The following is a 24,694-nucleotide window of genomic DNA, read 5'->3' as shown; positions in this document are numbered from 1 at the left end:
GAGCTGGTCTCCCACTGTGGAGACAGTGGGTAAAAACCAGTAATTTCAGCCCCGTAACTTGGAATTTGACACTACAGGTGAGGTGTTAAAGCTGGAGTTTCACAATACTGACAGCAGCAGCTGTGGGCTTTGGTTGCTCCTGCAATGAGCCTATTTCTAGCCTTGCATAAGAATAAAGACTTCTTGCCCTCCTTCCCCGCTGTGTTGGACTCTGCGCTGCATTTTTCACTTAGGTATCAAATCTCAGAAGACGTAAGCCTTCCTTACAATGTTGTGCGTTCTTGCTGGTGTGGATAACATTGCTGTAAAGCACCAGAAGAAAGTTCATCCCCATGTAAATGGAATCCTAGATAAGTAGAGAGCTGTATCAGAACAAGTGGCCTGCTGAGCAATGTGGCTCTTGCATGCTCATTGACTGGTCACAAGCAGTTCTAGAAGGCAACGTGGTACAAGGGAGTAGGTATAAAAAGCTGTTTGCTTGTGGCCGCAATCCCAAAACATGGATATAAGGCACAGGAAATTTTACTAATGCTTTGACTAACTGCCCTGTAAGAGAACAAATGGGATATAGCCACCTAATAAAAGCTCGTAGGAAAACCTTTCTGGCTCTTCTGCTGTTCTTCCATTTTTAGGGCTGAAAGAGAGGAGATTTGGGCTACCTTATCTGGCTTCCAGATAGTTATTAATTACATAAGTTATTTGTACTGTATTTAACCCTAGGGCCTAATTTTTCCATGAACTCCAACTTAAGGCTTAAAGATAACAAGAGATGGCAAAGGCACTAACTTCTGTTTTGAGGACTAAACGTATTTAGCTTGGGTATTAGAAACTGCTTTAAAGGTGGCTGGTTTTTTAGAAATCGTACATGGCTCTCTCCAGTAAGCCTATGTGCTAAAATACACCTGAATTTTGAAAAAAAACCGCAAAAAACCAAACCCCCCAAACCTCCAGGAAAACAGCATCACATCTTCCACTGCTGAAACACTCTTGCCAGGAAGTGGGATCTGTTCTCTGCACTCCGTTAGCCCAAAGGCAGCAGCAGAATTGTAGCATGCCCTTCTCCAGTGCCGCTGTTGAGCGCATCCCTCACCTCCGGGCTGGTACCAGCTCCGCTCTGAGCTGTGCCTTCTCTCCATGTGGGTATTGGCGCTTTCCTCTGCTGTTTTGCCACACTGAAGACACTCATTTGTAGGAAGAATTCCAACCTGTGTTCCTTTTTCTAACTTGTTAACGGTTTGCAGTACAGGGTCTGCACTACAAGCATGGTGTGTCCCTAAAATAAAAACACGGATTTGCTTTAGCATCTACTTGCATTAGCCTGACTGTGAAAGGCCAAGAGCAGCCGTGGGCAAAATTCAAAGGGAAATACACCACCGCAGGGCAAGCCCAGCCCCCCTGCCCTGCTCCCCCCGGCCCACTCTGCCATCTCCCAGCCTGGCACAAGCAGCCCTCGGCTCAGAGGGACAGTTGCAGTGGCAAGGAAATAAATTGGGCCACTGCGTAGTAGCTGCAAGTGGGAGCAACATCCTCCCTTTCTACCTTTGCTCCTGAGAAAGCTGAACAGAAGAAACGCCTAAGTCACGCCGGGGCGTGTGGGAGACGGCACTGGTGTTGAGCCTGATAAACTGGCTTTAAGCGTGGGCAGTGTTGGCAGCAGCAATTCTCTGAGAAAAGGAGCTGCAGTCCAGCACTGAAGCAGATGCGCAAACGTGTCCAGTTATTTGTGCTTCCTGGCTAGATAACAACAGTGAGGGACAGGGAAATGTCATCAGTTGTTACTTGATGGGAATTTCCATCATTAGCGCTGCATCTTTGTTCTGCCACTACCCTTCCAGTGCACATCAAACACAGCTATATGTGATTTTATTTACTTGCTTGTTCATTCTCTCTTGCTTCTGTTAAGATACAGATTCCATGTGATCTTCAGAAGTCTGAATGAAGGACACCACTGATACCCAAAGCTCTGGAAGCAGAAAGTCTTTTTAAGAATCGAAATACAGAAGTTTTCCAGCAGTTCTTTATTTATAATGTAGGCTTAAGCAATCATTACAATGTAGAAGGGAGACACACTTACAGCAATTATTTATACCAGTTTAGAACAAAAAACTGCACAGGGAGAGGTCAACTCTCAGTACAAACTAGCAACTAAACCACAATAATTTACCATTAGAAACATTTTATTTTTTAGCTGTGACACTGCTTTTACAATATGCAAAAACACAAACAATAGAACTATCCAAAGTGTTTTGTCACATTCTTTCTACATTGAATTTGGCAACATTTTATATTAAATTTTACCGATTATACTAACGTTTAAGAACTAAACAAGTGAAAAGCTGTACTCGGGTACAGTTACATCCATTTATTTCAAAGGTTTAAATAACACTTTTTAACTATTGAGATTATCTCCTAGCAGTTTTTGTTTATGCAAAAACCATCTCAAAGCCTCATTTGCACAATGCATCAGCTACTGTATCAAGATTGGTGGGCTACACCACAGGCACTACTGTTTATTATATTCTGTAATAAGGAGCTTGTTTTTCAAAGAAAGGAAGGTTTAATATTTTCTAAGAATCATGCCTTTTTTTTTTCTTTTTGCTTTTAAGCCATAACAAAAAAAAAAAAAGGTTAGCAACCACAGCAGTGTAAAATGTTATATAGAACACAGTGACTACACAGTTACTAGAAGTTTCACATCCAATGCAGTTATGTATTAAAGCATAAGAGGTTATGTAGGCAAGTAGAGCCAACAGAAATCTGCAGAGCGTGTGGTGGAACCTAGCCCCTTGCATGTATTATTTGGTGCATTTTAAACAATCTTGGACGCGCAGGTCTGGTGTCCACCCACGCGTGGGTCTGCTGTGGGTGGGCAGACGGCATCCTTCTGGACTGTCTGGTCGGGAACACGCATCCTGGCCCTGGGTCTGCATATTTCTATCAGCTTTAGGAGACGGGTATTGCAGCAATAACTTACTTTTACTTTAAGGAAAAAATCCAACTCTTAATAATTCTATCAATAGCGTTCCAAAAAACATGACTTAAAGTACAAAAAAAGAGAATATAGTGGTCAGACTCACAGTATTATCAAAAAAACCGTATCTCCCCACCCCCCACCCTTCGCCCCTTTCTTTTTGGTATTTAAGAAAAGCCAATCAACTGCCATTTAAAAGAAGTTAAGAAAAACAAGCCCCTGTATTGGAAAGAAACATTCTCAGTTTATTAGATCACAAGCTGGTTACACCTGTCAAATTTTTAAGTGTTTTCTCAAAATATTTGGGCTTTCCAAGGTGCCCAGCCTGCTGGGCACAGTCAGAAAAAGGCATTTTGATAATATCTAAGAACTCCCTGCTTGCATTTTAAAAATGTTTTCACATTTGTAACTGCCTTAAGCCTGTCGTCCTTGTTTGTTTTCAGTGAAAGGATGAGTGGAACAAAAAGTCAAGGTGGAAGAACCAAGCCTACACAGTTAAGGCTGCATGCACGTGACTGAGAGTTGTTGCTGTGCAGTCAAAAAAGAGATGTGGAAAAACCCCAGTCTTTAAAACACCCTACAGAAACAAAACACTGCAATCCAATATGGCTTATTCTGATGCATTTACCATGAAGCTACTAGTAATTAATCCTACTAGGCTACTTTTGTGCAACAGCATCTGCTATTCTGATGGCATCTCCCTCCCCCCACTACCCCCCAAATACTCTATCAACTGCAGGTTTCTTCCTTGCATTATGTATTGCTTTTATTGTCAATTTTTATTCCTGCTTTTCAAACTTTTTTTTTTAATACTTAAACGAGGATCTGTGCCTTACAGCTTGACTTAAACTTTAAAATAAGTCCCATTGTTTTGTTCTGTTTTTTAACCTCACTATTACAAGGCGCTCTACAAAAGCTTGCAAAAAAGCCAGATTTTCATTAAATCCCTTTGCTGAAGTTACCTACTCGACATATTTTTTTTCTCCTATGATTTAAAACTTTACAAACAGAGTTATAAAAAAGGTAAATGGGATTTGGCACCTTCAGAAAAAATCAAAAGTGTAACTTAGATCAAAAAAATGCAGAAACAAAATCATTGATATTTACAAATTAAAACACCAGTGAAAATTATGTCTTACTACGCTCTTTCACCTTGATTTCTCTTTTAGAGTACTTTCAGACTGTCTGTTACCGAGTATCTTAAAAAATTCATTGATTACAGATTGGAATGGATAGAGACAAATTATTTTCTCACAGTTCCTCCTCGGCGGCTAGTACTCTGGCAGCTTCTCCACTCCTAGGAAATACGAGGTGCTGAGCGATCATTCGTGGTCGTCTTCTTCAGTTTGACACCACGCCGAATGGCGTTCAGCATATCTTCACCTTGCGGGACGTCCCCGGGACTCAGCTCTCCGGGGTCAAGCTCTGGCTGCCCTGCGGGTGTGAGGGTGCCGACACCATCCCGGTCGCTTTCCTCCCCCTCGCTCTCGGGAACTGCTTGTCTCTGCTCGTCGGCAGCACTCAGTTTCTGGCTTGACGGCGGAGGGTTGACAGATGCTTGTCCGCTCCACGACGAGGGCATGCTGGTGACACCTTGACCACCATCTCCTGCTGCTGGAGATTCGGGACTTTGCTCAGGACATTCTTCTGTCCCAGCGAGGGTGCCGGGCAGTCCCCCTGGGATATCAGGGACAGTTGGTGTTTTGACAGGAATCACTGGCGTCTTGATCGGAATGGGACCTCCCCCTATGGTACCGCGCCTGACTGAAGGCTTGGTGGAAGGGGTCCGTCTGATGGTGGCAACGCCGGGGGTGACGATGACTGGTCCAAGCGTGGTTGGCAGACCTGCGGTGGAAGCAGGACGCTTGGTTTGAAACATTCTGCGATAAGACTGGCTAATGTCGCTGTTTCTTGGGATGGTGGAAGATTTGTCAAACTCTTGTTGCTCTGCCTCCTGGTCACCACTCACAGAGAAATAATCATAATCTGAAACTGATGCCAAAAGACGGAGTTAGGAACAAGCTGGAGAAGGCAGCTGAGTCATGTCAGTAAGTCTAAAATATGTATAACTAAAAAAAGTATATCTAACCCAAAAGGCCCAGAGTTCAACAGCAATTAAGAGAGGCTTCATCTTTAGGAGGGAGGAAGCCTGAGTGACCAAGATTCTCAGACTGTGCAGCTGAAGGCAGGCACTACATCAGACCGACCCTAAAGCTGCAGGATGCCCACATCTCTTGTGAAAGAGAAGAACGGCACACACTCAGTACCTTCTCTGAAACCAACTAATTAAGGAACTAAGACTCAGCATTTGTCGCCAACATGAAGATACCAACACCAGCATCCTGCAAGCCATATGCTACCACTTGCAGATACAAATACTTAAAACCGTCAGTGACTAAAACCTGTTTTTTAGACTAGGCAATGCAGGGCTCAGGGGACTGTGTACCACTGATTTTAGCAGCATTTGTTTATTTTGCAAACAAAGTAAATCCCAGCTGTCAGCTCCAAAAACTCAGCCTCAGCTTTAATAATTGCATCGGGTTCCTTCCTTTCCATGTAACTGCTGAGCCAAGCTAGGCCCTCCGCAAGCCTCTTGTGATTGCACAGCACAACCAACCTCAGCTGAGCAAACAAGGCAGTTGCTGAGCTGCAACACCAAACTTGGTCCCTCTCTTCTTGCTGCTGGTTCTGAAAAAGGGTACAAACCCCAACACCTTATTGCAGCTTCCCAGGTATGCCCAAGTTAAGGTCTCCAGTGGATTCTTTTTCCAATTAAAAAATTTCTGCTTAGGTAGGAAATAAAAGGTCACAAAGGGAAACCAAGAACAGATTCAGAGTACTGATGGAACAAGAAAACAAAGTTCGTGGGTGTTTATCTGCTAAGACAACAGCTCATAAAGGACGCTACTGCCACAGTAAGTGCAATATGATGCAATAGCAATACCAGCATCATTCCACTTAATCCATGAAGAATAATTCCAGCATCTTCTTTAAAATGGTAGCACCCTTCAGCTAAAGCTCATTCTAGTAACGCACAAGAAAATACTATTGTTCAGTACACTATGCAGCAATACAGGTTTCTATTTAGTTAATAAAATCGAGGCTGCGTTCCAAGCTGCAAAAAACTTCGCAACAGCAACATTTACCCCTTTCTCCCCAGCTGACTAGCTGCTGGAACACAGCTGCTTGGCACCGTGTGGTGAGTGTATGATGACCAGGCTGGGAATGCTCTGAAAAAGAGCATCTCTTGGATCGTACCTTGAGATGGGATTGTGTCCTCTGAACAGCACGGAGTTGTTGTCTGGGTGCTGTAGCCACTGGAGCACTGCAAGGAATCCCGACTGCTCCTCTGGGTGTCCAGCTGCAGCCCCCTCGACAGAGCGAGCGCCAGTTCCTCGCAGGCCTCCATCTCCTCACCCTGCTGGTTACACATAGCAAGAGACTCATTACGCCTAGAAGGGTCAGTCAATCCTCACCGACTTTTAGCTGTCTCTCCTCCCAGGCAGAGCTTGCCACCATCACAACCCAACAGGATTTGTCCAACCATTTACCAGGTCTTAGAAACAGACCCTTCTTTGGATGCAGCTGCTCTGCAAACGCCAATACCCAATGGCATATTCTCTCCTGCCCACGCAATTTCCACTGACCACACCACCACCACACCGGTACTGCTCGCCAGGTTAACACGTGCCAACATAAAGCACGTCCACAAGTACCGGCAGGAGCTAGCGCATCCACCTCCTTTGCACCAAATAGTGTATTTGAAATCGAGCTTCACCCTTGTGGCAGCTGACACCGTCATGCTCCGAGGTCTCTGGGCCTCCTCGGGGGGCACGGCTGGTCCGCTCTGAGCTCCTCCATTGAGATCTGGTTCGCGCTTTTCTTTGCGACGCTGCAATGTGTTCACCATTGGCTGATCATATGGACCTGGTTTGGCCCAGTCCTAAGGAAAAGTGCTTGTTAGTGACAGCTTTCATCAGTGCTTGTGCTCTAGTTACACATAAAACTAAGCAAAAGGGCAATTTTAATGCAAACAATTATGTATCAAACTGGATATGCCTTTCTGAATAAGGCCAGAAATAAATTAATTTTAGGGATATTAAAAAACTTCACTTAAAAACTCTTATCTCTTTTATTTAAGGGAATCTAAATTTCCTATTCTACCTACGTGTTCTTACATGAAGACATTTAACAGATTCATACTATAGTTATCTCTAAATTAAATTCTATTGTGTTAAAGCCTATATTTTCAGAAATTCAAACGCAAACATCACTGGCACACAGCAGAAAATATACATACATGTCCAATCAATGATGTAACTGTTCTAGATGTACATAAGTTCTAGTATTAAGGGCTGTTATGTGTGTCTTCAATTCTGAAAAATCAGGCTTGAATGGATTTTTGATATACGTTAGAGGAGCAAGTTACTCTGAGTGATCTCCTAAGTTTATTTACTAGCTGAAATCTCATTTATAAGAAGGATCTGTATTGAAGACGACTAACTTCACCCAGAACTACTGGTGCCAAATTAGAAACAGAAATTCCTCAGGCCCATGAGGGCTACATTCACTCAGGGCTCTATTAAGCAAAGTCCTGAGGGTGCCCAGAAACCACACGTTGCACACAAGGAGCAGGACTGGCCAGTGACCTGTGCTGGGACACAGAACTACCGCTAAGCAGCAGTGACCCACACGCGAGCTGCTGCAGGGGCAAGCCCAATCCCAAGAGAGTTCTCCTTCACCAAGACAGGTGTGCTTTAAAAATAAAAATAAAAGAAACAACTTGTGCATGAGAATGGGCCACATACCCCACCACTGGCAGCAGCTGGCTGCTGGGCAGCCTCCGCACAGCCTTCCAATAAGTAATTAATGACAGGCTAAGACCACACCATAGATTATTACTGACATGTGTCTCAGTCCAAGGTATGGCAAGTGCAAGGTAGCTGTACTGACAGAAGCCCCTTGTGCAAACAGGTATTTTGGTTCTATTAAGGCACATGAAACTCTGCCTTGCCTTCACAGCTCTGTCTCTGCTCTTAAGTGTTTTGCTGTGAAATATATTGGCGAAGTACTTCCAGCATAGCCACAACTAATGACCCTGAAGCCCCAGGACCGCTGTGGTCACCCTGTGTGTATCTCAACAGCCTCTAGCTGCTGGAGAGAGAGATTAGGGTGATCTTTAACAAGGTATTTCAATTTGCATGTACAAAAAGATCCCGTGGTGCATATACAGTATCATATAACAATCCACAGGCATCTAAGACCTGTGCAGCTACTGTCAACTGCACGTCAGCCTTGTGAAGATTCAGGGCAACAGACAAGAGACCTTCTCCTCTTCCTCCGGGGCAGAGTCTCCAAGGGGAATCACCTGGCAGTGATGACAGTCAAGGCTCTGGCAGAGCAGAGATGTTTTGATGCTAAGGAACATCCCTGCAGATCCAGCTGGAGCAACTGAAAGAAGTTACTGCGCTCGTCGCTTTTTCGGTGGTCTCACCCAAGAGAGCAAAACAAGTTGGGTGAGCAATTTCCCTCAGTGGCAGTAAAGCTAGGATAGCTTCAGTCATCGCTTAGGTTCACCCGGTGACAAGCACCTTCTTAAACCACTCCAGCTAGATCTACAAGAGCACGTCTGCCTATGGCCAAGGTGGGGAGGGCGAGCAGAGCCGCCACAGTGAGAACGTGATGTCACTCAACATACGGTGTCACTAAGCCGCCTGGATGCCAAGCCTGCACTTCCCTGCCCAAGTGAGCACTCTGACAGTGCTGAATAGCTCTTTCTCGCTGAATAGAGCCCAGAGTGCTTTCACCAGTGTTCCGGAGGGAGAGGTTGTCCAAATGTTGCTGGGTTCGGATAACGAGCTAGTAGGTTTGTATGTCTTTGAGACGAAGTTTTCACCTTATCTGTGGAGGCCCAAGCCCCCATGGTGGAGCCTGAGCTGACTGAGGTGGGGGAACTGCACTCGCTCACTGACTGGCAGGTTTCAGAGGCTTCTGAAGAGGCAAGAGCTGGATGAATTCTGCAGCATAAAACTATCCTTTCCTACCTAGGCCTTGTCAGCTTTAATGCATTTTAGGCAGTGCCAGAATAGACAAGGTCATTCAGAAATATTCACGATTTTAGCTCTCTTATTATCGCCATGCAGTGCCCGTTCAGAGTATTACACAGAGTATTACACAGAGCAAATCAACGAGTAATTACATGGACTGAAAGGTAGCAACAACTGCCGTGCGCACACAGTTGGTATGAGAAGGTGAGGACTGCCACAACAAAAGGAACACAAACCTTCCAGCTAGGGATCTTAGATGATGGTAACATGCCTGGCCCAATGGTGTAATAATGAACGTAGTCTGGAAGGAGGGCCGAGGGAGCCCGAGTCCACGCGCGGGAGACAGGCGGGAAATGAGGGAAAGGACCTGCACCAACTGAAGCTACGGATGGGTCACTTGATAAACTACAGTGATAAAACCCATTAGACAACTGGAAATGAAACAAATAAAAAAAAAACAAAAACAGAGAAATTAATATAAACAGAATGAATATGAAAATATACTGCGACTGATGTTCTAGGGAGAAAAGTTCTGTATCTTAAAACAAAAGAAAGAAAAAGCTTAGCTTTGCAGCAAATAACAGAAAATTGATACAACACTTGGTTCAGAAGTGAGATTGCTTGAAAATTGTTATTTTGTGTAACAAATTTCAGACATCAATCTAGCAGTCATTGTCTCCAGGCTGAGCAGCTCTGCCTTCTGTCCATGAAAGCAGTACACTGTGAAAAAGCCTTTGCAATTTAGGTACCCTGCAGACTGCGGACATAGAAACAAAACATTTCCAAAACTGGATGCATTTGCATTGGTGGCATTTATTCTGTGTAGCTGGACAGAGAGGAAAAGCATACAGCCCTCAAACATGACATGTTCTGACTGTACGATGACATGGAAGAAAAAAACCAGAACAAACCAACAGCAAGGATTTACCAGATGAGAATGGAGACTGCTGTCACTTCCCTGATTCAGAGTGTATCCCACTTAATTTATTCCAACCATGTGTGTTTTGTTTTCCTTTTTGTTTTGGTCAAAACCAAACCCCAATTGCTCAGTGGAAATGTGTGGTACCTAATGGGAGACAGGGGAGAAGCCACAAACAGTACCACCTGGGCAAGATGCTCTTTGTTAGGCAACCAAGCTGGGTCTGGGCAGCGTGCTACAATCTCTTTGAGTAGAAAAGGCGGACAATGAGCTTTTCTTACAAAATTACCTCTGTAAAATGCCCAGTTTGTAGCTCCTCCCTAGCAGCTAGTTTAAAGGCAAGTGTTGTCATGGTTAGATTCATTTCTAAGGGAGCGTGCAACAGTTCCTATTCTCATCTTCACAGAGAGCTATCCTGGCTGCATCCCATGCACAGGGTGGGAGAGGTTGTCCAAATGTTGCTGAGTTCGGATAACGAGCTAGTAGGTTTGTATGTCTTTGAGACGAAGTTTTCACCTTATCTGTGGAGGCCCAAGCCCCCATGGTGGAGCCTGAGCTGACTGAGGTGGGGGAACTGCACTCGCTCACTGACTGGCAGGTTTCAGAGGCTTCTGAAGAGGCAGAGCTGGACGAATTCTGCAGCATAAAACAGCACCGCAACGCAGGGAAAGGATACACAAGCCACCAAAAAAGAAAAAAAAAAAAAAAAAAAAACACACAAAAAAAAAGACAAAAAGCACATACACAGAGACACACACAGGAGAGGGGGAAGGATGAGAGAAGCAAAGGGTTAGGGTTTTAAAAACCAATTAGAAACTGCTCAAAACCATTGCTAATGTTCAGGAAATCTGAGAAACAAAATAAGCCATTTGCTTAATGTGAGAACTTGCCACGCTGCTTGAGAATGAGGGAATTGAGGGAGCGATCTCAACTCCTCATTGCAATTTCAGCATCTCAATTCTGTTAGCTGTCTCAGAGCAAGAAGCTGAGGGAGCTGAGGGCACCTACAGTCCAAACATGCAATATACTGAGACAACTGATTTATACAGAAAAGCAGATCATCAGTACTTCAAAGACACAAAGTTTAGATTTAAAACATGGAGCAGCAAACGTCACTTACATTCACAAGTTCTCGGATATTCTGATCTGAAAAAGTGCTTGTGAAAAGCTCATCTGAGTTCAAATAATATGGAACAGAGAAAGAAGTGATACTTACCAAAACTGGAGGTTTCCAAAGTGCATTATTTGTATGCACGTGCCTCTGCAGGTAGTATGCATACACCAGAAAGCACTCTGACTCAAACTTTTCTGCCCAGCAGCCCGTATGAAGGCACATGCGCTCTGCTGAGTGTGTAAGTGGTGGCATGTGCTTGCCACCTGCCTTCCCCTTAACAGCAGAGAGGGAAAATAATGGGGGCTTGGATGGAGAGCCAAGGAAAATGCAGGACCATAAGGTGTCCATCAAACACCTAAAAAAAATCTTGCTCCTAGTTAGGAACTTCTCTTCCAGTTTCCACTGCATGCCTTTATGCACATTTGCTGCTGCAAGACCTCTACAACAGCAGCTAATTCACCTACAGGCAGGCCAAGGTGAATAACCACGTGGACCATTTCACCAACTACAATGCTCTGATTCACCTCCCCCCCAAAAGCGGTATCCCCCTCAGTGGGGGTGTGTGTGCAGGTCCGACCAAGTGCTTGGAAATGGTTAAGAATACTGGCAAAGCTGTCAGGGCAGTACTAAGCTGTATTCACTGTCAGGAAATTCAACACTAGCAACACTTAATTTATCCTTTCATAGTTCAAGACCGGTGAAGCAAGTCTATCTAAGGATATCCCCGACATTTTATTTCATGACAGCAGAGAGAATGAGCTCTTTGTATCAAGTTTGTGGAGCAAAGCCTCAGATTTCAAGGAAAGACATTTTGAAGAGGAAGGGAAATCTGAAATAAAATTTCATCAGTTAACCTTAGATAAGATCTTGGGATGAGTTTGCAATAAAAAGCTGGAGAAGAGGCACTGCAGAGAAGTAATTACTGCTAACATCCAGAAGTTGTCTCACTGCTCACCAGAAGCTATATATAAGGAATGTATAGCTAACTGCCTATGTAAAAGGAGATGTTGGTCTCCTCACACAGAACACCATCACCACAAGGATTTTGGTGAGGACTACTGGGGCTCTTAACAAGTCAATACTGTATCAACATCTTGAGCTTATTAGAAAACTGTGGATTTAACTGAAACTTTGCAAAGGCTGTTGAAAAAATTTTAAAAGCATGTAATGTGGTGGATTATTTTATGGAAATAACGCATATCCCATCTTATGCTGACATGAGATCAGATCTGTGGGTGACCTGTCAAATTTGCTGAGGGTACAGGTAAGCTCAACTAACAAGGCTCAAACTCAAAGTGCAGTAAGAGTTGAGGTGAATGTAAGATCAGAAGAAACTATAACAAATGACATGTAGCTGTTAAGGAGAGAAGTGAAAAGCACGCAGTGGGGTACTTGGTGGTGCAGTGGCTTGGTGTTTTGTGGAACTTGTCACATTCTTGATTTAATGCAACTCCTTTCGCAGGAGAAAAACCTCTAAAAATAAGAATACTGACAAACATGAATTGCAGTTGACTCTGCCGTCAGATATAACTACAGTACACTAAACAGAGATGAGTTTATTTCTTCTATGCTTAAAGAAAAATACATTATAGAAAATTAGCTTTTACAGTAAAACACCAGAGTTCTGCCTGACATTCCAGGTAGCCCAGCAAAAGGAACTGTTGGAGAAGGCCCATGAGAACACTCACATCACTGTTACGCTTTATCCATGACAAAAAGAAAAAAAGAGAGAAAAATGGCATCACAGAAGATGTTTTCTGAAACCTCACGCTTATGGCCTGGAAGACCCTCCTGGGTCTGCATACCCTGCACGTGGCAGGGCAGACACTGAAAGGTCTCAGTTCCAAATACAGATTCATGCCACCTTGGTTTCTGCAGATGCCCCAATGACGACAACTGAGAATTTGGAGTTTACATCTGAAAAGACTATTACTGTTTAAAAGCCAGAAAGTTCACAAGATTATGTCAAGTAATGGTAGAAATTGGTCATAAATGAGAGTTATTAGCAACAAAGCTGCATACAGCAAATAGGTAGAAAAAAGCCCAAAATGCAAATTCTGAAGGTGCAAAGAATTTTTCAATTTACTTGGCATACGGGGAAAAAAGACTGGAAGTGGTGAGCTTACTTTTGCAATAACGTGACTCCAAGGTGGAAAAAAAAGATGAAAAAAAGCACTCTCCCACTAACTAACTCTCCCACTAACTCAGCCCGGCTGTTTTCAGCAGGCAAAGCTAGACAAAGGATGAACCAAGACCGGGGCAAACACCTTGGCAGCTGAAGGAAATGCCAGAGGTGACGGTAGGGAAACAATCTCCCCATCTTGAGAAACTTGCATGGCACAGGGAAGGGCAGCCTCTGGTCTTGCTGAAAATGGATTACAACAGTGAGAAAGCGATGGAGAGGGAGGCAGAAGAATACTGAGCTCCTGAAGGAAAAGTGTAAAGAAAACATGAGTGGCAGCACGTCAAAGGCCGCCTGGATCAGACCGCAGGCACAGTCCTGAATGGTTGGACCTGGGTGTGGGAAGCACAGACCACCCTTCATTTTTTTAGCAGAATAGACACAAGTGGCTGAACACAGAAACTGCACAGTTACTGCTTGGGCAAAAAGTCTCCAAACTTTTGAGTGCTTGTTCTAGATGCACACCCACTGCATACGCACTCCTGGGAGCACACACACAGGCAAACACCAGGCAGAGCAATTTCTACTCCACATCCCATGGAGTGAGAAATTTAACTATTGGATTTTTTTCAATTTATTTTAGTCGACCCCTTTTTAAAATGATTGTTTAGTCTGAATCATTTTAAAATTAGCTCTTTCATTTTAGCTATTTTAACCTTCGCAGATTTTTTTTTTTCCCCACCACAGCTGTGATAATGGTGGTTCTGCTCCACTCTCAAACCATCTCTTCCGAGAAAAAGTTTAAAGTTAACAGAATCAGCAGAAAGCTAGAACTGTGCTCTGCATAGTAACGACCAGTTCCTCAAATGTACTCGATACATATACAGCTTGGTATCTCCACATTGTGCCATGGCTTGTTCTTAGATAGTGTCCCGCTGCTTGGTGTGGTATGTATGAATTCCAGCAAGGATATGAAAAAAAAAAAAGAAAGCAAGCTGTATTTTTGGCTACTGGACTGTGTGATCATGTTTTCCATCTGTTGTCTTACTAACCTATAAAAGAACTGTGGTTATCTTGGACCGCTTGCATCCTCTGCTACGTTTCCCATTCAAATATAGTATTGCTTTCTTAACCTCTTTCCTTCCTCAACTACTAGACAGAGCTTCCCGGGCAAGGGTTTCCCAGGAGACCAAATCCTAATGAAGAGCTTGGTCCAATGCCCTTTTCCAGTCACTGGAAAACATCTCAGTTACCTTTCAAAAAGCTTTGGATAGTGACTCAAGGTCACCTCCTCAATTTGTCTCGCTTCCAGGAACATGGCTCTACTCACCCCTCTTTTCTAGTCAGGGACAAACTGTTGGCGAACTTAACTTAAACAAGCAAGTTTAGGAGAAACAAATACAGGTGCATTTCAGTTTGCGTTTTTTTGGTGGTCTTTTTTTTTTTTTTAGGTCTGATTTGGGAGCACTTCTTAATTTACACAGAAAACTGAACAGTTGTAACAATGTATTTCCCATTTCTAACTTCAAGCTACTTCAAGCAACGGAGTCCCCTCAAAAGCAGAATCTTTCCACCTTGCTAATCTGCATGTGCAGAAGCAAGTTCACACCAAGTTTCCCTCTTCTTCACTGGTTAAGTGATTTCCAGAACAGTCTAACAAGAAAGACTTAGTGCTCTGCTGTTTGCAGCACATCAGCAGGTTTTTTTCTCTTAATCTGCTTCTTTCTCTCCCCTTGCTTTCATCCCCACAAAGTCATAAGCAGCCTCTAAAATCCAACTGTTCAATTGCTTCCCCACATGTGTTAACTCCAATTCCAGTGGATACTTCTATTATTATCCCCCTAACTCAGATGTAACTGTACTATTAGCACATGCAAGATACTCCCAGACGTCTCCCAGTTTGTCTACTACATAGGGCAACATGTGAGTTCAGCAGCACCAGCCACGTTCAATGTTCATTGAAGAGCTGCTCTGTGCTCCCAGCAGCAGGTCTGTCAGAAGGGCTTTACATGGTGTCAGTGCATGCCACGGGCAATGCTGACCACAGCTGACCTCAAATCTGGCATTTAGAGAACCTGTCCTGCTCCAGAAAGAGACCTGTGATGCTTTTTCAGCTGTACTTGCTTAATGAATATTAAAGCATTTTACAGTGACCTTTCCACATGTACAGCTACCTGTTAGAGGCTAATGCTTTTACTTCCAGTGATTTTAACAGCAATGCTGCAGAAAAGTGATTGTACTAAACCAGTGTAGAGCAGAGGCTGGTGTTATAATTGCTTTTTCCTATCTTCTATGCAGAGCATAATAACTGTGAAGACTTACTACTCAGCAAATGCAGGCTGAAAAGCAGCCTCCATTTTGGCAGTCACCTCGCCTCCAGTATAGTCTGTACCCTGTTGAAATCTTTACTTATTCCTCATTTGAGATTTCCCCCCACCCCTTCTGTGATTTTGAATAAATGCAGTTTAATTTTCAGTGACGCTTGTTTAAAATGTAGGTGAGAGCATAAAGGCTTCACATAGCTCATATAATCATGCATTCTCATTCCTGTAATATGGGAATTTTATGTAGCCCCTTTCTACTTTTTTAAAAAAATCCAGTATTAAAAGCCCCAGCAGATGCCACAGCATGTAGCCAGCAAACCTCAGCCAAGTGTCCACCTGTGCAAGACATATAGCTTTCAATTGCCTTTTGTTGACTCCAGAGCTTGCTTTTCTGCTTTCTCAGTGTCACTACCAGAAACAATGACATCAGTGTTTTAGAAACAGCAGCTGATACCGCTGCTCCTCCCCACCCACCACCGAGCCTCCAAAGCACAACACAAGGAAGATCTGTCAGTTGGTTAGAGACACACAACATAAAATAACGCTGTAAATTGAACAGCTTCTTGGTAAGCTCACGATCACAATTATCTGTCAGCACAACACACACCACTTACTTAGTGCTGAACATACAAAGCAAGACACTTAAGCAAAGATGAAGTGGCCAGGCAATGATCTGTTACCTTTTCCTCTGCGTAAAGGTATACAGAACTAGAGACACACAGAGCACATACCTATTTGTTATACCAACACACTACACTTGTCAAATCAACGCCACACTGCTGCAGCCTTCTACAGCTCATGGATAGCTCAAGCGATGCTTGGATCGGTTTGCAACTTTATGGACAGTTTCTAAAGTGAAGTGAAAGCATAGAACTTAGCTGGTGTAAATCAGCATGACTCCCATTAACCTGCAGGATGTTCTGCCAGCTGATACCGGCCTAAGTTCTCTCCCCTTCTTAACAGGGGAACTTGCAAAGAGAGGTGTTGGTTTTTTTCCATGCTAAGGGCAATTGCAAAGTTACATCCTCATCTGCAAACACAGCATCATCACGCAGGTTACCGCCCTTTTATTCAGGTGCAGTGAATACTATGAAAACCAAAGATGATGCGAGTATGTATAACTGATGCATGTATCTTAGAAGTCAACTTCCTTACCTTGTTACTATTCCAGTTTACTTTATTATTGCTCATTTACTTTTTTGCATTTCAGTTAGGTTAGCCATAGCCAATCGAAACAAAACATTCATTTTAGTAGTGTGCACAAAGTTCTTCAGGATGTCATCTATAAAAAAATGCTGATGTGTCCAGACTGGGGACAGTGCAGAAGATGTATTCATTTGAAAAGAAACCATTTCTATTAAAACGAAAGAGGTAAATACATTAAAAAAATGTTGAGCTTCCCTTGAGAACATGTTCCAAGCCTAAATGAACCAGTGTTGTTTTGGATGATACTCCAAAAATTTCACTGAGGGTTCTACTTACTAAATGTTCTGCATGAAGTAAGGGTCTGTGGGCTGCCAAAGGTGGTGTAGGAGTAGCTTAAGCGTGCAGGTGATACTTGGTAACTGCCAACACTGAAATTATTGGCTGCTTGCTGACTCTAAGGATTAAAACCATCTACCCCCCAAAGCCATGCCGACAAAACCATATACTCCCCAACCATGAAAAAGGGGTGCAACTACATTTATTAAACTAGAAGACAGTCTTCTCCAGTGACCTCAGGGTGTATTAAGAGTGAGTGATACTCAAAACAGGATATAAGGTCAACTTCAATTTGTAACTAAGATTTACGATGGGATTTACAATGTGAGATGGCAGTTCACAGCCTTGTTTAAAAAATATTGCAGGTGCCATGTGATTTGTTAAATAAACCCAAACAAATCAGGAAAGAGAATGCAGGTCGTAGAAGATACATGCCATGGAGGCATGCAGACCTCTGACTGCGGGTGGCCAGTTAGTTTTTACAGGAATGATGCCATGAACAAACAGAGCAGCACCTTCCTTCTGCAGACCAAAAGATGCTTTGGAATAGGTCTTCTTATATTTATAGTGAAATCCTCTTAGCTTGACTGGTTTCAGGACATTATCATATACGACTACACAGACACTTATAAAGTGTTCCATAAAGAAAAAAAAATTCCTCTCATTTTCATGCAGATAACTTATTTCTGCAAGGTGCTCGACTGACAGTCAAAAAGAGCAAGCCTACCCACAGAAAGGGATGTCATAAAAAATGGCAAAACCAATTTCATATGATACCGATAACGGCATGTTGAGCATTCCAGGGTCTTGGCAGGGGAATAAAAGCAGGCTCTCTGATGCCAAAGCCACCAGTGTCAATACTAAGGCTGTCAGAAGGCTGTTCCGGCACAGATATTTGTCTATTAAACAGTAAACAGCCACCAGATTATTAACAACTTGCCTCAGCGGGTAACGTGAATGTTATTCCCCCCTGTAAAGTGGGACTTCTCGCTCTTTCTCATCTGTATATATCTAAAAGTTAGGCATCTAGGGTCCCTCCAGGGCTAGAGTGAAAACCAAATCCCTCAAGAGTGACTCATCCCTTTCTGCAGTGTGAACTGCAAAAGCAGCATAAATCACTCCAGCTAGAGGCCCAACTTTTAGATGGATGAAGTGCGGTGAGATAAACCTTACCCTCAGTGTTTAACCTGACTCCAAGGTACCCCAAAACCACACCAGATCCTTTTTGTGAAAGGTGAGCCGAGTTAAGAGTCCAGCTCACACTCATGTTTTTGTTCTCATGCTTGCACGTACCTGGTTAGGTGCTTCTGGTGGCATGGGGGATGGCGATTTGGACTGGAAAGCATCCTGGGACATGAATCCAGAATCATGGGAGGACACACTGGACAGCCTCATGGGTGCCTGCTGAGGCAGATTGGAGCTGCGATAGCGATAGTGTGAACTAGGTGAGTGCGAGTGCGAGCCACTGGACCGGGAATCACTACTGTTAACGCTGTTCAGACTGCTGTGAGAGACAAAAGGAACAAAGAAAGGAAAGGGGAGAGGAAAAGACACAAGGGCGGGGTGGGGAGAGACCCATATACAGTACAATTAACATTCCACATGTCTCTAGCCACAGGCAGCATAAACCGGAAAAGAAAAAATGTTGACAAATTTGAATATATATATATGCACATATATATCAGTAAAGAACCATAAGCAGCTGCAGTATCCCTTGTGATCACAGAGAAAATGGCATTTTACCTTGAATTTCACTCAAATGATCAAACCCTGTAACCACTTAAGAGTTCAAAGTCAGGTTAGGGACGAAGGGATTGCTACACACCCTCTCTAGCATTTGCACAGCACTTGCACAAAAAATTGTCTGCTGCCCGCTCTCTCCTATTCCTGACTTACACCTTGTTGCTCTTGCACCATGTCCCACATTTTCAGTGGGATATCTCTAGCAGGAGGTCCAAAGGCACTGCAGTTCACCTGAAGGTCTGCCTCTAGGCACACCACTGCAGTCAGTCAGCAAGCTAACGTGAGACTTTTGAAAGCACCACAAACCCCCCTGGCTTCAGCGTACTTGGGACAAGTTTGGCTCACATGAAGGCTTTCTGCCAGAAAAAAAAGCATGTGAGGGCACACTGAGTGAAGCCAAGCCTCTGGGTATGTAGCTTTAGTTAGTAAAAAGGTGATCAGAGAATTAAAGCCCCAAATTAATTTCCATGAAAAAAAAAAGATACAATTTTTCCAACAAAGAAATTGCATTTTTAATCTCCAGTATCCATGAATGAGAGCAATGACATGCCAGCCGCAATGTGGACGCCTTTGAAGCTTCCTGCTGGGGTGGCTGAACAGGACTAGCAGGATGCACCAATGTGAAAGCAGCTTCCTACCTCTGCTGGCAGAAGCCCACTGACTAGCTGAAGGGTGGGCTCTAAAGGATACCTGGGTGAGGGCTGCACCTCCTGTTCACAAATCAGAAGATGCACAAGTCTGCCTGGAGCAGGGGAAGAGGAGCTCTTGCTTATTTTACCCATACACAACAGTTTGTTGCCATACAGGATTTACTACACAAGAAGATGAGGTTGATTAGGCACAGATGGTGGATTTTTTGGTTCTTTTTGCCATTTTCTTTTACAGCTTCAGGATATTGCATCTTTAAGCCTGTGCTCATTGCTCTAAATATGCATGTTTTCACATATATATATAAAAGCACTGAAAGTTTTTTTATATATATCTGCATGCAGAGACAAGTAGGTACATAGAAGAAGTCATGTTCATTTGTTCTGACATGCTATAGGTAACTTTGCTCATACACAGGGAACCTGTAGTACGTTACTCAGGAAGCAAACTAAAAGGTAATCATTTGAGAGCAGCTAGAAAGGTGTTGAGCAGAATACACAACAGGATATCTTCCTTTTCAGTAAAAAGAAAGAGTAAATGTAGACACCAGGGTATAGGGGTAACATGCTAAGAAACTGTTTCATGAGAGAAAACAGTTTTTACGGAGAAAGCGTAGACAGAATCCAGTGTTTCAACATATTTCAGGACAGCATTAGACAGCATTAAACAGTCAAAAAAACTTGTATCAAAAAAAAGCATTTCCATCTACCAGACTGATAGGGCAATTGCCAAGGATGTTACTCCTTTTCAAACAGTTTAACTTACTGATTAGTAACAGCTACTTAGAGTAATCTAAAAAGTCATCAATATGAAAAACAGAAAAGGAAATTATGAATGAACAATCTCAGAGCTTAGATCAGTACAGTCTGCTCTTTGATCTGAAATGGATTCAAGAGAACTGAATCAAAAGCATCTTCAAGTTGTCTTGAGTTCAACAGTTGTTCAGTCATGCCCATCCTTTTCAATATTCCCAGTCACACACTTAAAACGGATAAAGACCACAAGGGATTTATTTCACTAAGAGTTGTTATTTAAGATTTATGTATGCATACAAATCCATACCACAGTTTGAACCTGCCTCCCTTTGCCCCCAGACAGGTTAAAATTATGTATTACCAGTCTACTTACCTGCAAACACTAGATTTTCTGGACATGGTAGTACTGGGAGAGGATGGAGGAGTCTGATAAGACCAGCTGTAATCAGAACCTTTCAAATCTAAAATTACCTGATGAAAGATAATCAATAGCATCAAGGACGTGGAAAATTTTTCCCCCCTATTAACAGAAAGCATCTGCTTGACATACAACATTTGTCACCACTACAAACTTTCAGAACCAATTGACCCAGTCTCAGTTCTCTTCCAGATTTACACTGTGTATATCGCACACAAGAGTCAGCTTCAGCCTTGGCTTTCCAGGAACTACCATACTTCAACACTAGGGCTGTTATCACAGAAGGAAAGTTCAGATTTGAACAGAATAATCTTTAAAAAGTAAACTGGAGATTTCTTTTATGCACGTTGTAAGCTGCTTTGGGTCTTCCTTCCCCTTAAAAAAACCTATTACAGCCTTAGAGTTTAAGAACTGTTGCATTTTAAAAAAATAATCGAAGATGCAATATTCAACCCCAGCAGAGCTTCCCTTTTTTACACTTCTAGGTCAATGACAAGGTGATTAAGGTATGACAAGAAAACTGCAGGGCTGTAGAAATAGGTCCTACTTGGAGTCATTTAATGATACGCATTTTCCTATGCATTTTAAGGACAGCATGGAAAAGTGCTTGAATGTTAGACTCCATCAAGCCATCTAATCCCAGCAATCTTGCGACCACATAAAGACAGGGATGCTCAAATGTAGGGTGAGAAGATGACACTCATTCCTCATGAACTCTCAGCAGAAAGTGGGCACCTTCATATACTTCAAAGTGTACTGCAACAGCTTCACGCTGGTCTCATCAAGTACTTCAGGAGCACTGGGTTGGTACTTCCATTTTTTTTTAAATTGCTTATGTTAAAAATGACCTTGCTGCAGTGAAGCATATACCAAACACAAAATTTAGCCACTAAATGCTAGCAGTCAATATTCCTCACAACACAGAAGGAAAACTGGTACAAGCCACAAATGAAAATGTTTTTCAGGTAACAAGAGCTAACCTGTTCACTTGAAGACGGCAATTTGTGTGGATCCATGGTGAGACTTTTCAGATCATCTGATATGGTTTGTAAATGGGTTATTTCCCCTAGCATTGATATTTCTTCTTCCTGAAAAGACAAAAGAGCAAGGCTAATCACAGCCTTGGTTTTAAAAATCAGGCCCATAAGACATTACACGACCTTTTTATTTTTGCTGATGACTGTGGGAATGCCCAACGGAGGCAGTTTTTCTTTGCCCATTAAGCGATCACTTCTTATGAAAGAGGGTTGAAAATATTGAGTTCTATAACTACTTTAAGACTGCTGTAAGTTCTGAGGTCCAGAAATCTTTTCTCTCATCAATGAGACAAATGTCTTGGCCTTCTTTTTGAGACATCTTCAGAAAAAGAGTGGAATTCTTGCCACATTTCAAAAAGATTTAACTTTTCTACATGTAGTCACTGATGTGCCCAAAGGATTTTAACATTGAATGTAAACAGGGGTTAAACCCATGCTTTTTGCTACTTTTTGAGCAACTTTGAGATAAAGGCACTATGCAGGTACAGAGCGTTAATCCATCTATGATTCATTCTGGCTCAAGTTACATCAACAGCTAACTGAGATGATTCCTGCACTGTAAGTTACCATAGTAATTCCTTAACTACCATGGTAATTTCATACAGGTCCTCAGAGTCTGGAATTCACCTCCTCCTGCTCAGCCATAACCTCCCTACTTCTCTAGTCATGGTTTTCTGCTGAGACTGATGCTCTTTGTAAACCTGCATTAGGTACATTTTCCCAGTACACTGGAGACCCTTCAGAAATGCATCATGCTTGCACAAAGCCACAAGCAGTTCATCACCAGGATTCAGACAACCTGAGGTGGTGAAAATATACTCAAACCTTTTCAATGAACTGAAAAAGCTGTCAGATACACGGGAAAGAGCTGCCAGAAAACTGCATGGAAGCAGCCTGCAATCTGTCAAATTCTACACACAGGAGAGGTCTCGAAACATTTATCAGTCCTAGCACTGGAGTAGGAGTACAAAAGATTTATAATAAAATGTGATGTTAAGAAAAAAAGCAGTGGAAAAAACTGCTCAGGTCAGTATGCATAGGGAACTCAAGCCCACTTAAAGTCTTTGCGCCCACTGTCACCCCGTTAGCCATCTTCAAAGTATTCAGTGTCTTCGGTGGCTGAATTACTCCAAATGCCTGCAAGAAAGGTCCCAACTCTCACCACTTCCTAGGCAGAGAGACAGGCTGAACACTGGCTCTAGAAATTCATTCCTAAGACATAACGAGCTACTATTTTTAGAGGCTTTTGGCCACTTAATCTAACATGTGAATTGCACCAACTTAAAATCGAGAGCTCTTACTATCACAGGCCGCAGCATCGAGATGAAAGTACAGAATCGACCACGCTCCTCAATCAGAGCTTTTCTGACAGCTTGCTTCTCGGTTTCTTCAAGCAGCAGGTACTTATCATTGACATCTTGTAAAGCACTATCCAACTGGGGCTGAATGTCACCCCGTCCTGTATGCAGGAAACAATCAAGAGTACATTTTGTCAAAACTGTGTATCTCCGTTAGAGGAAGACCTTATTTTAAGCCAGCACTGCTGCTGGATTGTACTTTTGCAATTCCAAGTCTCAACCAGCATCGTCCCTTAATTCAAATTAGTAAGGTGATTTGGTGATTTTCTTTTTTCCCCAATTAAGTCAAGCACTTCACGGCGTTTATTTTTTTTTTCCTCCTTTTGCACAGAATAGAAAGGCAGCTCAATTCAAAAGGTTTCAACTAGCCAAAGAGCATTTCACATAAGGACTTCCTCAAAGTGTTAGCTGTAGAAACCCTTCACATCATCCTTGCACATCAACATCTTACTGAAAGAGCATTAATCACTAACCCCTAGTGCATTGCCTTTCCTTCCTTTTGTGCTCATGACAATTTAGTGGAGTAACTAAATGAGTGAATGAAACTCCTATGTAAGACAGTACTAAGGACATGTTACGGATCATTGGACCATTGGATTCAAGTACTCTGCATCAGCAACTGCTAAGACAGTTTTCTTCATTCCAAAGTCCAAAACAAAACCAAAATATCAACATATCAAATACATATTAACGTCCAGTATTTGTCTATGGAAATAATAATAAAAAAATCAATCAAAAAGCTTCACTGTGTTAACTATAGTCATTTCATAATAAAACCTTCTGTGACATTTAAGTACCTTATTCTGCTCCACCTGTTTACTGTGCATTGTGCCAAAAATTTATTCCTCTAGGAATGAAGAGCTGCTGCTTAGCCATAGTATTACTGAGCCAAGAATGCTGCAGCTTCAAGGTGCTTTCATGCAGCTTACGCCCCTGAATATTTTAAAGAATGCCAGTTGTCTAAATTTGTCTCAAATCTCCCAGAAACACCGTTGCATGCAAATTAAGTATCCAGGTATATATTCATGCCGCTGCTGCTACATACCAGGAAGATAACATTGAAAAATGTTGAGTGAGTTACAAGCAACTACCCAAAATCAGTTTTTATGGATAATAACCTTTCTGCATGGAGGACTTAAAGCTACAAGGAAGAGGAAGAAAAAAGTCTCTTGATGCATGCAGTTCACAATAAGGATGACTCAAGGTCAGGGTTCCAAAGGAAAACCTTTGCCTTTTTGTTGTATATATTTCTTCAATACTCCAGAGCGAGGTGAAGTCATCAGCTCCCCTGCACTGATACACAGCCAGAGCCGCAGGAAAGAAAGCAGCGATGGAATCAAAGCGAATCACGCTGGCTTAGCAGCATTACAGATTGGATGTAGCCAAATGTCCTCTGTACAAAGTCAGACATAGTCCAGATACCCACAAGCAGAGCTCTGCAATGGATCCTGAAAAGAATCATGTGCAACACAGGCACGGCCACCGCCAAAGCCACCTGGGTACCAAACTACCAGCAGGAACACCCCAGTGTCTGATCCTGTATATTAGCCTCACAGGTGTAATGTGGTCATAAAACTGTTTTGGAAGTAAATAACTTTAACAATAACAGACTCTGAAGTTGCAGTTACCTGCTTCATCTCTCAAAATTAGCATCTGCCAGAAACAAGTTACAGAAGAGGTTTGGATAACTCCCTGAAGGTTCTGTGCTGCCTTCTCCCGTCACCCTGAGGAGACAAACTGCACCTTTCTGCCTGAA

The 24,694-nt window shown here is 42.8% G+C and overlaps 1 protein-coding gene across 23 annotated transcripts in view; it reads right to left on the bottom strand.

Annotated features, from left to right (window-relative positions):
* Positions 1-1,999: 1,999 nt before the first annotated feature.
* MTSS1 (MTSS I-BAR domain containing 1) overlaps positions 2,000-24,694 on the bottom strand; it is a 127,082-nt gene continuing 104,387 nt past the window's right edge. For 7 of the 23 annotated variants that reach the window (XM_027804202.2, XM_027804205.2, XM_027804206.2 and 4 more), the window contains 9 exons: positions 22,882-23,039; positions 21,524-21,631; positions 20,499-20,596; positions 18,273-18,483; positions 10,454-10,573; positions 9,255-9,449; positions 6,750-6,914; positions 6,230-6,392; positions 2,000-4,963 (listed from right to left, as the gene is read on the bottom strand). In XM_027804202.2, the coding sequence (XP_027660003.1) occupies positions 4,269-4,963; positions 6,230-6,392; positions 6,750-6,914; positions 9,255-9,449; positions 10,454-10,573; positions 18,273-18,483; positions 20,499-20,596; positions 21,524-21,631; positions 22,882-23,039 (1,913 nt within the window). In that variant the 3' untranslated portion in view covers positions 2,000-4,268. The remainder of the gene's footprint in view (positions 4,964-6,229; positions 6,393-6,749; positions 6,915-9,254; positions 9,450-10,453; positions 10,574-18,272; positions 18,484-20,498; positions 20,597-21,523; positions 21,632-22,881; positions 23,040-24,694) is intronic. The other 16 variants (XM_027804203.2, XM_027804207.2, XM_027804209.2 and 13 more) reach the window with 9 other exon arrangements.

Source organism: Falco cherrug, chromosome 3, assembly GCF_023634085.1.
Source record: "Falco cherrug isolate bFalChe1 chromosome 3, bFalChe1.pri, whole genome shotgun sequence".
Lineage (NCBI taxonomy): Eukaryota > Metazoa > Chordata > Aves > Falconiformes > Falconidae > Falco > Falco cherrug.
This window is presented reverse-complemented; position numbering and strand designations above follow the sequence as displayed.